Source organism: Nannobrachium achirus, assembly GCF_963921795.1.
Source record: "Nannobrachium achirus genome assembly, chromosome: 7".
Taxonomy (NCBI): Eukaryota; Metazoa; Chordata; class Actinopteri; order Myctophiformes; family Myctophidae; genus Nannobrachium; species Nannobrachium achirus.
The window spans coordinates 39,979,456-39,999,879 of NC_137816.1; the positions used below are offsets into that span (position 1 = coordinate 39,979,456).

At 41.3% G+C, this 20,424-nt stretch overlaps 1 protein-coding gene across 1 annotated transcript in view; it reads right to left on the reverse strand.

Moving 5' to 3' along the window:
- Positions 1 to 3,933: 3,933 nt before the first annotated feature.
- Positions 3,934 to 20,424, reverse strand: part of cmtm4 (CKLF-like MARVEL transmembrane domain containing 4) — a 35,509-nt gene continuing 19,018 nt past the window's right edge. Inside the window, exons 2-4 of the mRNA XM_080729454.1 lie at positions 18,548 to 18,724; positions 6,372 to 6,470; positions 3,934 to 5,067 (exon numbers count right to left, since the gene is read on the reverse strand). Of these exons, the coding sequence (XP_080585580.1) occupies positions 4,903 to 5,067; positions 6,372 to 6,470; positions 18,548 to 18,724 (441 nt within the window). The 3' untranslated portion in view covers positions 3,934 to 4,902. The remainder of the gene's footprint in view (positions 5,068 to 6,371; positions 6,471 to 18,547; positions 18,725 to 20,424) is intronic.

Genomic DNA, 20,424 nt, shown 5'->3' on the forward strand with positions numbered 1-20,424 from the left:
GGACATTGTTTACGGCTACTTAGCCAAGATCTCCGTCAAGGAATGCTGTTGAATTAATGTTACATTCAGTCACATAAAGAAAAGAGGCCCCTGTTATAATAATTTAACATAATAACAAATATTTACAAAAGAATCTCTGTGTTTTCAAGGCTTAACAGGGTGTTCCGGGGGCGAACTACTACTAATACTAAATTACATATTGCTCAACAATTACAGATAATGTTGGGGAGAAATTCTGCACAGAATATCTTACCCTTTGTATATAAATGTTTTAAATAAAAATAGACCACTTGTGTCTTGTGTGCCCAAATCATTTTATTTAAATTGTCACTATAAACTATACTGATGCTGAATTTGTTTCAGATACAAAAATACAGTTAAGTACGGCATCGTGATGTACAAGAAAAACATTGACAGACCACATAGCTAAAAGGAAAGAAAAAAGCATCTCATTTTAAACAGGCCATGTTCTAACTTTGCCAATATTACAGGCAATTCAACATTCAGTTACAGGGATTGAATCATGGATATGACCTTTGCTGTGAAGCACAGTTGGTAAAATGGAGCTAGGCTTTTCTGTTTTACTTCATGAATACATTAGGTATAACTTAGTGTCTTAACATGATAAAATGTAATGGTCATTTTGAAAGCAGTTTTTTTGTCTTCTTTTCTCAGGATATATGACTCCATTGTGGTTGTCTGTAAGGTTTCTGTGATGTACAGATTGCTACTAAATAATACAGAGGTGGCTGTACAACCGAATATTGTTAGTTACACCCATCTTTTGATGTAATGAGAAACCAATATAAATACATTTGATTGTCAATTCAAAATAACCTAGGGCACCACACCTGGGGACTGAACACATTTTGTTATCATTCAAACAATATGAGAAATTCTGTCTAGCTGTCAATGTGCCTATTCTTGAGGCTGTGTAAAATATTTGACATTTTGTATAGTTTAACAAATCAAATGTACTTCACCTTATTCAATTTGAAGCTACATTCAAACATATTTCTGATATTGTTTGTCAATCACTATATTAAAGGTTATCACTAACAGCCCATAAGCATCAGTTACTGAAGTTGGGCGATGTTCCCTCAAACACAATTCAAAGCCATTGACATCAGGCCTGGATTGGTCCATTCTTGTCAAATATAATTTAGACAAAGACCAGGAGATGGTGCTGTTCAGTCCATTTAGACTCGAGCATCACTCCCTTAACTGTACAAACATTACCACATATACATACAAAGGTCTCAAACAATTCATAGAACACACATATTGAACGACATTGGTGTAGATACAAACAAATATATTAGAATGATTAAAAAAAACACAAAGAATGTTAAGTCAACTTTTCTTCATTAACCCTACCAAGACACAGGCATATTATGATCAGAGTTCTCAAGCCTACCGTTTGTACAGTAGCTACAGTAGGTAAAACAAAATATGCTGAAGGAATGATGAGACATCTTTGAGTTCTGTATTTCAATATCACTTCACATGACAGATGCGTTGTGGTTTAATAAACTTTTATAGTATCTGATGAAATGACATATATGCAGACATTTTCTAATGCAATCAAGTCTTCTTGATTCTTCTTTTTGTGAAGTCAAACAAAATCGGGTCCCCATTCTGTGAGACAGTCCTGTCATGGCCACTAAAATAAAGCAATTTATATACTTTGTCCTGTGACGAATAGCACACATAGCAGATCTACAAGATCAATGTGTCTCTATTTGTTATTTTTGAAACATTTGAAGAACAAAAAAATAAAAAATACTTTAGATTTTCAAACATATTTTGCCCAATGACAGCTATTAAGAAGGAAAAGGAGGAAAAAACAGCTTTCAGGTCAAGGCACACTGCAATTTCACTTCAATCAGTCTTAAAAATCATCATGTCTATGTCAATACCTGAGATATACATACTCTACACGATCACTTTATCTCACCTGTGGATTCTTATTTTCAAATGTACCACATTGACGTACCTCCATTCATTTCAATTTCCTGAGGCCCTGGATTTATAAAATAGTAAAATATTTAACAACATATTAAACAATCATTATACCTTCTACGAAATCATCAGCCAACATCATTATGCACACTGCTCTACAAAACAAATACATCTCAATTCCATTTCTGCAATGCGATTCTGTATCATTATTGGAGCTGTATTCTGTAACTAGTTTTTTAAGAACTCTATTCTTCTTTATTTAAAATTGGAGTCTTGCGCTTAACAGGGCAACAATATATCAATTCACTCGCATAACTCTCACAAGACAAATCCTGACATTATGAAGGCAGTCACAATATATTTTGGTCTCGTGGGTTTGCCAAGTCTTTGGCAGCATTGTGTTAGAACATTGCATCTATCCCTCAACTCACTTCATTGCAGTCGGACAGATGTGTTACAGCTATACCGTATATGCTGGCAGCAAAGGATTTTTACAGTGGCTAAAAATCACATGCTAAAGGAATTCATTAGAACCAGTGAGACAAAAGAAAGAAGATCTTCATCCTTTCATTCATAACAACATGTCTAATGTTTCAAATGAATTGTAATGAATCTTTCTCATGTACACTACAGTTGCAAAAAGGCTGATGTCAGAGTAACCCAGGACAGAACATAAACCACTTATAAGCCCTCCACGATGCAGCACTGAAGTCTTCTTTCTCTCTGCTTGTTAAAATATCTCATTAATGTGTCCTTTCAATCAATGCACCTCAACCCAATTAGCCCTTCGCTATGCCCCTCCTAAAGCCGTCCTTGTCCAATGCCAAGTTAGCAACAGGTTACTAACGCAGCTGACTTGGCAAGCTGCCATGGCGGCGCGCATCGCTGTACCGCGAGTCTGGCTGCTAGATAGAGATGGGATTTATGGTTCTCTGAAGTGAACCGGATCTCTGAGATCCGTTCCTTTCAAAGAGCCGTTCAAAAGACTGCCTCATTTTAGTTACTGGTTACTTTGTAGATTTTGATTATGATTGTAAATCACTTCCACCCAAATAGGCCTATACATTTTTGCCATTGGATACATTTCTGGCATTTGAAAATAGGTGATCTACAAGCTCACAATGTGTCACGTTGCAATGCATTGTGAGCTTGTAGATCAGCTATTTGCAAATGATTTTTCTACATTTTACTCATTGGAAAACCTGTGAAACAGGACATTCTGCATGAGTAGGCCTACGTTCTAATATTGGTAGGCTACTTTAAGTACATTTTGATACCAATACTATTTTACTTTTACTCAAGTACATTAATAACATTCCAAACTTGATTGCAGATATGTTTACCTAAGTAAAGAAATGTATTACTTTTCCCAACACTGTTCATTAGAAAGGAACGGCTCCCTACTGTGAACCGAATCATATCGTTCATTTCAAAGAGCCGTTCAAAAGACTCGATTCGTTCGCGAACGTCCCACCCACTCGCTTCCGTGTCACAAACACTGAAACAAAAACAGAACGGATTGCACTGACCTACACAAACCCACAGGAATAATTTAGGAGCACTTCATGAGAAAATATAACTGGTAACACTTGTGTACTGTATGTTAATCTGACTTTAGTATAGGCTATTGTTTTCTTCCTAGACGTGCGTTTGAGGCAGGTTAGTCTGCAGCTGGGTGCTATTGCTGCACGCCGCCATGGCAGCTTGCCAAGGCACCCGCCTTAGTAACCTGTCGCTAAACGTGGCATTGGGCAAGCACGGGTTTAGGAGGGGCATAGCGAAGGGCTAATTCCAACTTGGGGAAAGTTTTACTGTGTTTCTCCATTGACTGAATGTCTGGTAAATAAAGTTATAATGTCAAATCAGTGGCTCAAAGTTTTTCAAATCAAGGACCCCCATAATAATATGTATCTGAAAATGTATCTGAAAATATTGTGTGCCAGGGACCCCGCATATAAGATATATGTTGTTAACATGTTTCATGAATATTTCACGATTCTTTGAATACAGCAGATCTACAAACTCGCTTGTAGATCGGCTATTTTCAAATATCCAATGTATAAGTGGTTTAACTGATTCTGCTGGGGAACCCTGTGAATGGCCCCTGGGGGGACCCCCACTTTTAGGACCACCGATGTATACGCTATGTGGCTATATGAGACGAGGACTTATTCACCTGCGGTGAAGACAAACAAGATAAGAGAAAACTGGTGAGTTGGGTCATGGTGTTTTGTAAGGCTGACTTTTTTTTGTGTGTGTGGAGTGTGGAAGGTGGAGTGTGGAGTGGGGTGGGGTGAGATGATGGCATTGCACTCAGTAATAATGAAATCCAGTGCCATGTTCGATGGCAGACTGTCTGTTGCTGCTCTAAAGAAGGAGGAAGCACAGCTCGTAGCCACGATGCAATAATGTTTTATTCTAAAAAGATGACAACCAATGTTTGGACTGTACAGTTTTCCTCAGTATCAAAGCCCTGAGGAAGACTAAACAGACTATATGGTAATTGCATGGCACAATTATTGTGGCCAAAATAATGCTTAAAACTCCACTAAAATACCACTTTTGTTAAGCACTTTCACAACAGCATCCATATTCTGGAGGGAACATTAGCCAAACATATTTCTGGCGAAGACATTTGTTGTGGACGGGAAAGGCACAGAGACAACCCATGTTATCGCGATCGACGATACAAACAATTAGTGCCTTCGTCCCTAGTCTATACAGTCCAAACGTTGGTTGTCATCTTTTAAAAATAAAACAGTATTGCATGGTGGCTACGATCTGTGCGACCCCCCTGTCTTCCAAACAGTTCTGTGTCTACCATACGGTCAGCACCTCTTCAGCGTAGGCGTGCGTTCCTTCTCCTTTGTCTGCTGCTGCCACTGTGTGACTGTGTGCAGCCATTCATTCTGAGTTTGACCGTCCCGCCAGTCAAGTCCTTTACGCGAGTTCAGGCCGCGCCTCCATCTCGCCGCGCGACGCGGTGCGCGCTCGCATGTACTCGCTGCTCTGGGCCACGCCCTGTGCTGCGTCCCCGCGACGCCATCTCCGCACGGCCAGGAAGGTGTTGACGCCATACGCGCATGTCACCAGGAAGCCGAAGATCTGCGTTGAAATGACACGGAGGGCAGGGTTATTTTAGTTAACTACAAAAACTAAAGTTTATGCTATCATCACTGTCAGGTGTACACCTTGTAACTCCCAAACTGTTACTTTTCAATGTAGTTATTATTTATTCACTAAACTCTCAGACAGCAGACAGACAGCATTGGCGTTAGTTGGTGAAGACTTATGTGAAGACCTTACACATACTCAGCATTCAGTATGAAGAGGATTAAATAAAGTAAGTAATACTTTTCACTGGTTCAAATATTTATAAAACCCACAGACACACCTAAACACTTTCACTTAAAACATGTGAGTCTGTAGATATGCAATGTTTGGTACTTTTGTGTGACACAGTACTATGATAAAGTAGGGTATCAAAGCAAAAAGAAAAAACGAAATATAGAGATACAAAGTTACTGCCTAAGAGCAATGATAACCTCTGACCATTCATTCAATGTTCCTTCCTCTCTCATCAAAGGCACCATGTGATATGATGGTGATGAGGCTGGGAGAACCAGCCACAAGAGGGCAGCAGCGCTCAATGGACAAGAAACCAGAGGAAAACAACAATGCCAAAGGTGCTCTGCTCCCTCAGACAGGCAGGACCATAATGACCCAGACGGGTTATCCAGAAACAGCTCTAATCAGATGCTACTTCCTGTGTGCGACTACGTGCGTGTGTGGTGTTTACATTATTACTATCCTTGTGGCAGTGGTGTAAAGTAACTAAGTACATTTACTTAAGTACTGTACTTAAGTACAGTTTTGAGGTACTTTACTTGAGTATTTCCAGTTTTCAGTACTTTTACTTCTACTCCATTACATCTCGGATCTAAATGTTGTACTTTTACTCCACTAAAATGATTTGAAAACTTTAGTTACTAGTTACTTTGCAGATATAAATGATTATATTATTAAACATACATTAATGCACTTTAGCCCTATTCTATACATTGGCTATTTGAAAATAGCTGATCTACAAGATCTACAAGTCACAGCGTCGTTTGTAGATGTGCTATTTTCAAACATTTTGTACTTTTACTTTTGGTACTTTAAGTACATTTTGATGCCAATACTTTTGTACTTTTACTTATTTTTAATTATGCACTTTTACTTGTAATGGAGTATGTCTACATTGCAGTATTGATACTTTGTAAAAAAAAAATGTGAGTACTTTTTCCACCACTGCCTTGTGGGGATGGGGTGCCCTGGCTTGATATTAGTTGGAATCAAGCAGCTGTAAACATAAGTAGTGAGAGTGGATGTGGGAATGAATGAATGAATGGTGCACATCTACTCACCACTGCTGCTACTTCAGCTCCAGTGTTGTGGTTGATGCAGGCCAACACCAGAGAAGACAAGAAGAAGAAGACTGTACTGGCGGCAGTGTTGACCAGGTCCTATGGACGCGCACACGCACACACGCGCACACACACACACACACACACACACACACACACACACACACACACACACACACACACACACACACACACACACACACACACACACACACACAGTATGACATTAGCAGTGTTATAGATCCTCCTTGGGGTGTGATGTATGAATTAGTTTCTCAACACAACAGGTCTGACTTCATGTACAAAGGTTGTATGATGCTGAACATTGGAAAGGCCTTGCTGAACTTCTCACCTTCTCAGCCATTTGTTCCACTATGCCTGGGTTTAAAACATCAGGGGGGCAACAACGCCAACACAGCACACACTTCAAAGCCACCTAGCAACTCAGATTACACACGCGTCCCCCTTCTCAAATCCCCCCAAACTACACATACAGAGCAAAGCATTTCGTGGCACCTCCCAGTATGAAGTAAGAGCAAAATGGACGCAGTGTGAATATGGTCAGTTGTAGGCAGCATAGGGAGAATTCATATGGGGCATAGGGTGGGCTAGACCTATAACTCTGTGTGCTAGACCAGTAGCAGACCAGACAAGCAGTGAATAGTCAATAATCACTTGAGCCATATTTACAGTAGTATACAAATGAGGGGAGACCTTGAAATGTAAAAGTTTGAGAACCACTGCCCTTGTGGTAAACCTAAAAAGCTACAAAGCGATGCAGCATATCTGTCACAGATTTGCTGTTTAAGTGTTAATCAACACACTCGCTGACGTCAAGCATGCTTCCGAAGAGCGAAGTAAATATAAAGGATAATATAAAGTATGGGGTTAAAAATAACAGAACATGGCCGGCGTAAATAATAATTTGTTTTCCTTCATTACAAGCCGGAATTGTGTGGTGAGCGAAGGTGAGTGGGAACGGTTAAACAACACTTGGTCGTTTTGTAGCTGCAGTTGAAGCCAGCTCAACTTGGATTGTCCATTTTTGTTGCTTTGTATATTCGTGTCCCTGGCTTCCATTGAAAATGAATTTGGGTAGCCTGTAGCGGTGTAGCTGGCAGTGTGAACGCAGCGTGACTGGGGCATGCATGCACACATGGAGCCCCATGATTAGATATGTGATGGTAATAATGCCTGACATTGTCTCACATGATGTCACACGTGGTTGCATGCCACAAACGCACACATGATACTTAACAAACCAAGTCTGTTACTCATGTGCATAGCCAGGAAACTGTAAAGCTTTACATTAAAGATAACTAACAAGAGCCACCATAAGCAGACACCATGCCCTTGACCGTGTAGTTTAACCACTAAAACGAGCACTTCACCCATATTCAACCTTATCTTCATATAATTAGTACTCAATTCAATTTCAATTCAAAGGAGCTTTACTGGCATGAGAAAACATACGTTTACATTGCCAAAGCAAGTGTCACAAATAAAATAAAAACTGTAGAAATATATATATATACAGAAAATATACAGGGTATAAAGCTTTTGGAACAAATAGCAGCATTATTCTTTCTCAAAATGCATTTAAAGTTAGCAGCTCTGTTTCATACTGTATGTGCAGTAGGTCTAGATGTCAATCCATGGTTTGTAGTCCTTAGGGTGGTTGTTTCTAGCCTTCTTTTGTCGCAACAGTTCACAAATCTTTCTGCTGTGTTCACACATTGTTGTATTTCTCCCAGTAGGTATGGGAGTTTTTCATCATTGGTCATGTTTTCAAACTCACTTCGGGTGTGTTTAATCTGTGGGAAGTATGTGTGTATGTGTACTCACTAATGCTCGTTAAATGAGATGGAACCATTTCTGTCTACTCAATCTGCGTCCCAATGGCAGTTCATCAACCAATGACATCACCCTTGGTGGCTATAATGAGCACTAGTGACTACATATGGACATATTAGGTTGAACATGGGTGGCCCTTTAAACCCTATGTACTCCTGGGTTCTATACTTAGCCAGGTCCTTTTTCCGCCAGCAATAGCACGCTGTTTTGTACCCTGTTTTACAAAATGTACAGAAAATAGATGGTAGGGTTCATATAGTTAACATACCATAGTGTTAATATGTAGTCATACTCCGTTGCGTATGCGTGCGCGCACGCACGCACGCACGCACGCACGCACGCACGCACGCACGCACGCACGCACGCACGCACGCACGCACACACGCACACACACACACACACACACACACACACACACACACACACACACACACACACACACACACACACACACACACTATTATTATTATACTACATTCAACATTTTGAGATGTTGATTTTTTAATGCTATTTTCATAATGGCATATTCTTTTTTACCCTAACCCTAGAGCTGAACATAGCTGATCTACAATCCCCCATGAGTCGTGCTGTAACCCTCAAAAGTATTAGTAATACTAATACCCACACACCCACACACACCGTTTCTGGCTTGACTGGTTTTTCAGGAACCAGTTATATGTCAGTTCCAGTGTGCTGTCCTGCTCTCATCATAAGCCTGTTCAGATCCCTCATTCTGTGAAAACCCTGTGAGTCCTGTCCTTCTGGTTGACCCCTGCCTCGCTCTGCTCCACTCATTTCCCACATTCCACATCCTAACCAGGCCAGCACTCTGTAAACCTTTAAATAACACACATACACTACCCCCAAAACCGCTGGCCCTGTGCCTTAGTCATCATTACTGCTCCACAGCTTTCTAGCAGAAAAAAATAAATACAAAATAAGGTCTTCCTCTATGTTTTGCTTTGTTCGAACACAGAACCAAACCTGCATGTTGTGTGGAAATCTTGGATGTCCAAAACGGTTACTTTTTCAGGAAATGAACTGTGTTCCAATGTAGTTGTTTAGTCAAAGCACTTGTTAATACTTTTCATTGGTTAGTAGATAATGTACAAGTAAGACGCCTTAAGGCAGAGAAGCGACCGCCAGGTGACTGAGCAGCGTTCTGTTAAACAGCGTGTTAAAGCCTGTGAAAGCCACAGCCAATCAGCGACGCGCCACAGACCCATGTGAGTGAGTGTTAGACCAAATGTGTTACTTGCAACTTTTTGTGACCTGCCTTCGTGGATGGAACTGAAGTCAATAGGTAACGAAATGTTATGTATTAGTGTGACTCACGGACATGAGCGTGACTCACTCACGGACATGAGCTGGACGTTTCCATACTAACTGCGTCCTGACGGTCGCAATAAAACCTGAAGACACACTTAAGAATTTTCATTCTCATCTATCTAGGGTTAGACTTCTGAACTTGTAGAACTGCTATTTTTGGTACTTTTGTGTACAAAGTATGGGCATTAAATTATGAGTCACAAGGTTTCTGCCCGACAGCAACGAGTATTAAATATAGGACAACTACTATACAGTATATAATTAAATAGAATGGGAATTTAAATGCTTTACATAACAATGTGGTACGACAAGGACTCTATGGTGCATGTTTACATCCGAGCGGCTGCGTAGCTAGGCTGTGTTTATGTGCTAGAAAAACAAATGGGATTCCAGCTGTAGAAACCTTTCTGATGTCAACCATGCAGCTTCCAAACGAGGAAGACGCTGACTGCAGAGTGTACACACACTGATTTAAACATGGCAAGCACAATGCAAAATCCTGAGAAGGGATGGGTGATATGACTTAGAATCAGTATCACGATTATTTCAAACTTTTGCCTCCATTACGATTAATGAGCAATGTATTTTTTGTATTATCATGAAAATAGCATTGGGACACGTTGTGAACTTATCGACTACTTTCAGTGGACGAAGATCGTAACAGTTAAGTTTTAAATCATGATTATTTTTGCGAGTCTTTTTTGCTTCTGGGTGGTCCCTGGAACTAAATATTTTGAGATGGGGGTCCGCGGGCAAATACATGTAATTTTGGGGGTCCTTCACATGAAAAAGTTTGAGAACCACTGATTTAGAAGAAGGATTTAGAAGACATTTATAGAATCGGGTAAAAAATACTTCAATGTTCACGATTTTTCAAAAATGGCAGATCTACAAGCTGTGAGCTTGTATATCTGCTATTTTTTAATAGTTAGGGTTAGGGTTAGGGTTAAAGTGGTTCAAGTCGAAAGTGACACAGATTTGCGCAAAATGGCTTTTGGAGCTGCACTGTAAATTCCCTGGTCTCCCCCTAACCCTAAGTCCTGACATGTTTACCACTGAGCTCCTGCTTGCTCAGGGGAGAATTAGAACGTTGACCTGCAGGCAGTACCACTCGTAGCTAGGTTGTGTCAAACCAGACACAGGATCTAAATGTCTCAATAGAAGTTCTCTACGTCGGATTTCTTTTTGAAGCGGATATATTTCATTGCTGCTGCTGCTTCTGCTTGGGTGGCGGAACTCTGCTGTAAAACTAGAGGAGTTGTTCTTGGATTTCAGATGGAGGCAAAATAAACACTGTGCGAGAGAGAGAGCGAAGGGCTGTGTGGAGTGTGAGGACAGATTAATCACTGAAGATGGTAATAACTGCTGCCACGTGTATGTCATGTGCTCTGTGTGTGTGTGTGTGTGTGTGTGTGTGTGTGTGTGTGTGTGTAGTGGACAGTGCAGTGGTTATGTCTGTCACAAGGCGAAGCAAAGTGCCCTCAGTAGAGTTAAGAAGACATTGAAGACATTGGTACGCAACATAAGGTCCCGGGACCCCCAGGGATACCTGAGGGGTTCCAGGGGGTCCCCAGCTGAAGCAAAGCAGCTAAATAAGCCCCGCCTCCACATTTTCCCATACTAATACCATGAGTGGAAGAAGAGCCACCCTGGCAAACTCACCCAAGCACTGCATAAACAAATACAAGGATACTTGTATCACAGATTCATAGATATAGAGATCGACAGTAGAAAGCGTTCCAAATAGAGCTAGTTTTGTTAGAGCAATGTTCTTTTATACCAGGGGTCTTCAACAGGGGCTCCGGGACCCCTAGGTGGTCCTCAGAGTTACTACAGGGTGTCCTCCGAATCTTCGTGTAAGTTTTTTCTCCTTTTTTATATCAACCACTTGAACACTAGCGTAAATAGACTAAGAACTTTAGCCAAAAATAGCAGATCTACAAGCTCACAACGCCTCGCGCTGCGAGGCGTTGTGAGCTTGTAGATCTGCTATTTTCGGCAAAGAGGTTTGGTGGGAGGATAAAGAAACAGACTAAGTACAGAGTGAAAGGTCAAGTTTATCAAGTATTGACAGTTCAAGTGGTTATACTGTATATCTGAAAACACAAATTGACATGAATCCAAAATACACTGATGATTGTGCTGTCAAACGATGAAACTATGGAATCTATGATAAGGTTGTGGGGGTCCCTGCTTCATCTCTCTCTCAACTAAGGGGTCCTTGGTCTGAAAACATTGAAGACCACTGATTTATACCAAGTGCTGTCAATAATACAGTAAGTACAACCAGCAACTTCCTCCTCATAACGTCATGGCTTTTCAGTTCCATTCTGCCTCCTGCCTTTTCAGAACTTCTCATTTTGAGTAATTTGACTAATGTCCCTATCTTTACAGCCTATATAAAAGCGCAACTGATATGGTTTTCTAGATATGGCGTGGTATATTTAAATAGAGTGTGAAGAGTGTTGAAATACACATTGACTACTTGTGAAGGCTAGGTCTTGTACTTGCATAGCACTTGATGTGATCCTCCTAATAGGTACCTTTTAGCGTTGGTTGGCCCAATGCTCTTGACTAAGCACACAGTAAAACTAAGAGCATTATTTCAACTCTTGACTGTACAAATTGTGTAAAAGATTGACCTGTAAGAGCCCAGAGTTAAATTAATGCTCCCAATTTTACAGTGTAAAGATGAAAAATTCCAGGTGCATTTGACTGCATGTTAGCTTGTGAATGAATGCATAGTGGGGTTAGTCAGGGACCCACAAGCCCAAAAGCTCAAGGAATGGGGTTTAACCTGTGATGTCAAGCTAACTAATAGATAAAACAGAAATAAAAAGTACGGCATGACATTACTGGTCATCTCCCATTCTGGGCTTGTGGGTCCCTGGCTAACAGATGTTACTAGTGTTGCAACTCATAAGATAGACGGCAATAAATACTCCTGGCACCTTATGCAGAAAATGCATGGTTTGTGTGTGTGTGTGTGTGTGTGTGTGTGTGTGTGTGTGTGTGTGTGTGTGTGTGTGTGTGTGCGCGCGTGCGTGCGTGTGGCTATGACAGATCCTGTTCCCACAATCCTGTACAAAAGACCCAGACACTGGGACCACAAACAAAATACTAGCAGTGTATTCATGCTGTAGTACACTTGTACTTGCACACTCATGCATGCATATGTGGGTGTATGTGTGTGTGTTTGTGTGTGTGTGTGTGTGTGTGTGTGTGTGTGTGTGTGTGTGTGTGTGTGTGTGTGTGTAGTATGGGGCTCCTTCAATGCCGATGTGAAGGAGCCCCATAGTATGTGTGTGTGTTAGGGCTGTAATCTAGCCCTGTTTTAGGGATTCGAACTTCGGGGGGATTTTCGGAACGAACCATCGAACCTTCGATGGTTCGTTCAATTGAATAAAAACCGAACGTTCGGACGTTCGAACCATCGAACGTACTGTACCTTTAAACAGTGTAGGAAACTAGGAAATGTTTTAAATGCGCTGTTTTATCCATTGAAAACGCGTGGATGCGTGGCCGCATTAACACCTAGGCTAACACTTGGAAAATCCAACCCAATCGGAGAAAATGTCGCACAGTTTGTTGACGAACAGGCTCAATGTATAGCGGAGTTGCACGGATGATGATGATTAGACTTGGTGACTGCATCGGAGCTCGTCGCGTTCGGGCTAAACTGGTCTCGATGTAACAACCCCATACATCGCATTGATTATAGATCCTTTAGGGGGTTGCAATGAAATCCATTTTTGCTCATGCTTAGGAGAAAGGGATGTTTAATCTTTGGGTGCGTGGATGGCTGGGTGTTCGCTGTTCAAAGCACACACGTCTCTCTGAGCTGCTCTCACTCACTGTCAACAAGCGTGTGTCAGCGAGGCTGATTCGCCACCCGGTTCGCGGCCCCAAATAGGAGCGCAATTGGAGCGGAGGACGGTCCTTGATCGCTCCAAGCTGTTCTGGTGCATTTTATAACTACTATAACGGTCACCATTAACTGTTAGTGTTTACCGGTAGGCCTAACTTATTTCGTATCTGGCTATCTCTACTACTGTGATATTCTGAATAGGCCAATCACATTCTGATAATTATTTTTCGTGTAAAAAAAGAAGAAAAAAAAAGAAAAAAACCTGAACCCATTAATTTCGAACTTCGATTGCCAACGTAACGAACGAACGTTCGAACCTCCGAAGGTTCGCTTGCAGCCCTAGTGTGTGTGTGTGTGTGTGTGTGTGTGTGTGTGTGTGTGTGTGTGTGTGTGTGTGTGTGTGTGTGTGTGTGTGTGTGTGTGTGTGCGCGTGCGCGTGTGCGTGTGTGTGTTCTCACTCAGGCCTGTCCTCTTTTCTGAAATGGCCCTTTGCCTGGAGGTTAGTCATTTGACCATGACTGTTCAGTGTTCAATAAAACAATGATGCCAGTTGTAGGACAATCATTACACAAAATGTCAGTTTGGCAGTTTGCTACTTAAACCCTACTAAATTGACCTGTGGCCCCCAGGGCTCTATAAAAAGCCCTCTTCATTTTCCCCCTTGAAAACAAAAATGTCTTTGTTGAAAATAGCTGATCTACAAGCTATAACGAATTATCACTCAATATTAAAAAAATCAAATTTCATGTGTTTTGGCGTTAAACCACATATTTTTAACAAATCATTGAAAATATATATTGATATCCCCATAACCAATGTGTGTTCCACATGATTTCTTGGCGTTATGATTGATGAATCATTATCCTGGAAATCACATGTTATGGCTATATCCACAAAAATTGCTAAAAGTATTGGTATACTACATAAGACCCGTCATCTGATCAACTCTGAGGTAGCCACTATGTTATATTATTCTATGATTTATCCATATATTAATTATTGTAATATAGTTGGGGCTAGTACTCATCAGACTAAACTTGAGCCCTTATATTGTGCATCCGTTATTATGCAGGTGAATGATATTTACCACTTCATACAGTATATTCCTCTCAAACCTTAAGGCACAAATAAATATGGACAGTTCTTTGTTAATCTGCAGTTCTAGCCAAAAAATGCACATTCACAGAAAGTGAACCTGTAAAAGCCAGACCTACTAACTAGACACATCAACGCCCCAGGGTTGTGTTCGTTTCCGGTGTGTAGAGAGAGAACTCGGGGCAGCATTAGGAACTTCATTTGGCTGCGGCTGTACTGGAGAAGTCAGGATTGCATAGCACATACAGTAAAAGTATTAACTACAAGTACGAAGCTATGAACAATGGCTCCCACAGACACACACTGGCCACATTATAAAACAGTCAGCTCTACCGTGGGCTGATGGCAGTGTCAGCACATGGCTGGGAATTCAGAGAAGCAGTGAGAACACAACACGCTCACAACATTTTTCATGGTAAAAAAAAGAAAGAAAAAAGGAAAAGAAAAGAAACTCCCCCGAGTCCCAAAGTGCACGTGGTAGCTTTGAACCTGATAGATATAACAGCATGGGGTACAGCCTGTACAGGGGAGAGCAAAGTCTGCATGCTGGACTTGTTACTTACTACACTCATAAGAGCCAGTAGGGAGGCTCGAGCTAGCACATGGTCTAAGGGTTCCCAAACCTTTCCATGCCAAAGAAAAATATATATATCTATAGCCTCTGTTCCTATAGCAAAATGAAAAGAAAAAAAGAAAAGAAAAAAGAAGCCGAAATCATCCTATGAATTGAAATTATTGCGACCGACGAAATCATCCTATGAACTGAAATTATTGCGACCGACGGAATCATCCTATGAACTGAAATGATTGCGACCGACGAAATCATCTGAAATTATTGCGACCAACGAAATCATCCTATGAATTGAAATGATTGAGACCGAAGGTCGCAGTTAGCTATGAAAAACCGGCACATCTTGTCTGTCCTGTCCTCATTCTGTAACGCCTCAACTTTGTTGACATTGTGACATCACGTGATATCATGTGACATCACCTCATTAAAGATCAAACCCTGGATATCCATACATGGAGATGACTGGATCATCACCTAGATCTCCATATATGGAACTGACCTCTACACCTGATTCCCAGATGATGCCCTGGTAGGGCAACCACACTAATATAATCCCTTTTATGCCTATAAAAGGGGACAAGGACAGAGAGACAGTTACTGACACGCACGGACGCGATGTCTGGGATCTCAAAGCACACAGTTGGTTCTACAGACAGGGATCTCCATATATGGGCATAAAAGGTATTATTGTATGTATGATGTCAGACGTCATAGACGTCATATACTTTCACATAACGAGTAACAGAGTAAGCATGTCTGGGGTCTCACATGCAGCACACGGTTGGTTCTACAGACTCCAACATTTGCACACGGATAGCTCAGATTTTTGCCTATGTTCAGCTGCTTCCCCTGACGTTACTGTACTTGCACAATGTACAGTTGTATGTAACAACATTCTTTAACACTATATATATTATATATACTTATTTAATATTCTTCGATTTGTGCTATGCCTTTCTGTAAAGAAACCCTTTATTCAAATACAGTAAGTGTAGACTTGAGGCACACCATTAGAAGCGGTAAGACTCTAAATGCCAATCACCAAATTCTTGCTGGCAAAGGTAGATGTGTACTTTTCAAATGAAGAAAGATCCAATATCTTTGAGCCTAGCTGCAGGTTTTCCAGCACCAGCACCGAGCCAACCCACAGCAGCTCACCACAGCCAGACTGCTTCAAAGTACTGCCTCTTCTGGGAGCCCCATTCATACTTCCTCACACGACCGTGTCACACGCAGAGAACAGCCCACCTACAAGCTCACAACGTATAGTAGTTGTGGGTCTGCCACTCTCCTCCGTTCTTGCCATGCGACACCATCGCCGAAGGTGCATAAATTAGACCAGAGGTCTTCAACAGGGGGTCCGGGACCCCCAGAGTTACTACAGGGGGGCCTGTCACACAAATCCTTTGTGTGATAGAAAATGTTTTCTCTTTTTTTATATTAACCACTTGAACCCTTGTGTCCATATTCTAAGAACTTTAGCCAAAAATAGCCGATCTACAAGCTCACAAAGCCTCGGCTATTTTCGGCTAAGAGGTTTGGTGTAGAGGGGAGAAAAGAGCAGACTAAGTACAGAGTGAAAGGTCAAGTTTATTAAGTATTGATGGTTCAAGTGGTTAAATATCTAAAAACACAAATGTTATATGAATCCAAAATACACTGATGATTGTGCTGTCAAACGATGGAACTAAAATGTATATGGAATCCATGAACAGGTTGTGGGGGTCCCTGCTTCATCTCTCTCTCAACTAAGGGGTCCTTGGCCTGAAAACGTTGAAGACCCCTGAATTAGACTCAATAATGTACCAGATGCGTCAACAGACACATTTATGCAGCCCCCCCCCCCCCCCCCCCCGACACACACACACACACACACACACACACACACACACACACACACACACACACACACACACACACACACACACACACACACACACACACACACACACACACACACACACACACACACACGTAGGCGCACACTATTAACAAATTACTCAACACAAAATATGACAAACACTGCAAAGTGGAAAAAATAAGAGCTAGTCAGAGTTGGGTTGTGAGAAACTGATGCCTACTCGTACAAAATGTATTTTCAACTGTCACAATTGAAAAACGTGACACATTGCATTTGACGAGCGACGCAGCCGTAAGACAAAGGATAAAATTAGTCGTTGTTAGTCATGGAGCCTAGTCAGCCTACAGTGAATAAATGAGTACATGATGGGACATCATATCAGTACACAGCTCATACTGCATATCTAGAAAATCTTTCATTTGGTTTCTTTTTGCCAAAAGCAAAAGGCGTGTGTGCGTGTTTCACCTCATGTCTGAGGTGAAACACGCAGGACTGAGGATACCGTAAGGCAACCTGATAGCTATGGTTGGACTTGGAAGTTATACGGCTCAAAATGTACCTTCCATTGCTTTATTGGGGTACGTACTGTAGGCCTGTGTGGCCTCTGGAAATATAGCACACAGAGCTTTTTTCCACTCCCCTCTCTAAACTATACTCTCAGTTACAGCCCAGAACACACCAATGTGTGTATGTAGGCAAATATTCAAAGGCAACCAATAGCTTTGCTGGAGGATCCCCGCCAACTAATTTGCTTACAGCTGACATTGCATATCCAACTAACACAGAGTCTGCATGTTCTCACAACCTGGCCCACGCTCACTGTAGTGCTGTCCAATATCACCCATTTACTCCTACAGTGGAATATCTATATCCGCTTCAATTTATGCTAGAGCATCAGAATTCCACATACTGTGTACAGTATTACAATAGGTGTTATCACTGAAAATGTATTATTGAGCTAAATCAATGGTGGGGGTTTAGATTTCAAGTACCCCCTTTTTGATATGCATTAGGCCAGTGGTTCTCAACCTTTCCAGGCCATGACCCCCCAAATAATCATATTTTAACTGGGGACCCCCCCACCCTGATGAGCACTAAGAGTTGAGGCATGACATTTTGTATAACATGGTGAAAATAGCAGATCTACATGCTCACGACGCCTCGCGAGCATGTAGATCGGCTATTTTCACAATTTCAGCCTCTAATATTTGACAATTTGGCCAATGTTTAATTTGTCATTTTAGAGGTATTAAAAAGTCCTTAAATTGTCACTTTAGAAATGTGCAGATACCCTCTATACACTTATAAACTTTATGTTGGTTTGTTTACTGCTGAGAGAGAAAACAACGTTGCACATTAAGTTAATCATCGGGACCCCCCAAAATATTTTGGGGACCCCCCTGGGGGTCCCGACCCACAGGTTGAGAACCACTGCATTAGGCCACCAGGGTCCGGGGTCTCTGAGTTACAGAACTGTAAAGGTCATCATTTAGCTGGGGGAACCCTCTGGATCCTCCTCGAGGACCCGTGTGGGGGTCCCCGGCCCCTACATTGAGAACCAGCGGTGTAGAGAGTGTACCCTGTAGGTTTTTGCGTACCGTAAGGCTCCAGTTGATGTGGGGCACCTTGGTGTGCAGGTTGAGGCTGAAGATGAGCAGAAGAACTCCTGTCACCACGAAGGCACTGCAGCTGACAAACTCAAAGAAGTAGACGCCTCCGCAGGGAGAGCACAGCATGATGGTCTCTATGCAGATGAACCCAATGAGAGACAACACCTGAGGACACAGTGAGAGGGTGGAAAGGGTCAATGGACATTTAAAAGGACAAAATAAGGCTCTACTGAACACATTCTTTATCGTCGTTGTCGGGTGGAAACCTTGTATGTCCAAAACCGTTCGTTTTGCATTTATCCTTTTATAAATGATTCAAACTAGTGAAAACAGCCGATCTACAAGCTTCTACAAGCTTGCTTCTGGGGGGTCCCTGGAACTAAATATTTTGAGATGGGGTCCGTGGCCAAATACATATCATTGTGGGGGTCCTTCACATGAAAAGGTTTGAGCACCACTGACATAGAAACATAGGTTTTTCAAAAAACCTTAGAAGGATTTGAAATATTCAAAGACTTGCACAAATGTTCACGATTTTTCAAAAATAGCAGATCTACAAGCTCGCAGTGCAGCACTCGGTGCCGTGCTGTGAGCTTGTATATCTGCTAGTGCTATTGTTCAATAGTTAAAGCACAAAATAATGCGTAATAATGCCTAAATGAGATAAACCCCCTATGAAGAACATTCATGGGGGGCCCGCAGTGAATCCTTGCACCCAGGGCCCAGAATTTGGTGCGACACCCCTGCATGCACACTAAAATCCAGAGTTTTAAGAGTCAATGTGCATTTCCCAGGAAAGAATAATATGCTAAAAAAGAAAAAAAGAACATTCAGTTTCACACATCGCTCACTTTGACATCTCTGCTAAAAAACGCTTGTGAACATTGCACAGTAGTTGAGTTTCAACATTTTCTGAGAATCAAAAAATACCATGGTTTCCAGATGATGAATTGAACGCAGCGTATGAGCCCATCTCATAACTCTAGTCTAGCCCCCCTCCAGCGTCCATCACCAGACCACAGTATGGGAAGAATCCTGCTATTTAGGTGTTCCTCTGCCATCGAGCCCCCCACAAAACCACACACAGATTACCAATTGGTTTGGCGTGGTCCAACTTCCAAGACCCCAAGTCATAACAGAACCAAGAGACTGCAACTGTGACACATTACAGACCTGGTCCAGTCCAATGGAACCCGGTTCATACCAGATCTGGTTCATCTACCGGTGTGGGACATGGTTGGAGATGGGCGAAAATACATTGAAAAGTATTTTGATACAAAATACAAATACTGGGTCAAAAAATGTATCAAAATACAAAATATAAATACAGGCCAGAGAAATGTATTTGAGATTCAAATACGTATTTTGTATTTTGAAAATACATTTTATAAAAATGTATGCAATGATTAGTAATTTCATAGATTGATTGCCAAGTATTAATTTAATTGCCTGTCAGAATTTCTAAGAATAAATTGACCATACAGTGTTTATCTTTAGAGCAGGCAGCCTAAATGTTTTAGCCTGATCTCAGACCTGCTGGTGCAAGTAATTCGAAATTGTAAATTGTAATCATAAAGCACGTTACATTTGAAGCAAATCAGTGCTATGGCTGTATCACACACACACACACACACACACACACACACATGAACCACCAGCAAATTAGATTGGAATAAAATGTGTCTTTCCCCCTACAGTCTAAACCTTTGTGAATGTTTAAAATGTCTGCATTTGAGAATTAAATTAAATTAAAAATGTATTTTGTATTTCAAATGCAGAAAATACTAGACCTGAAAGTATTTTGATACACATTACGTCCAACTTTTCCATCCCAGCCAAATACAAATGACAAAATACAAAAAAGT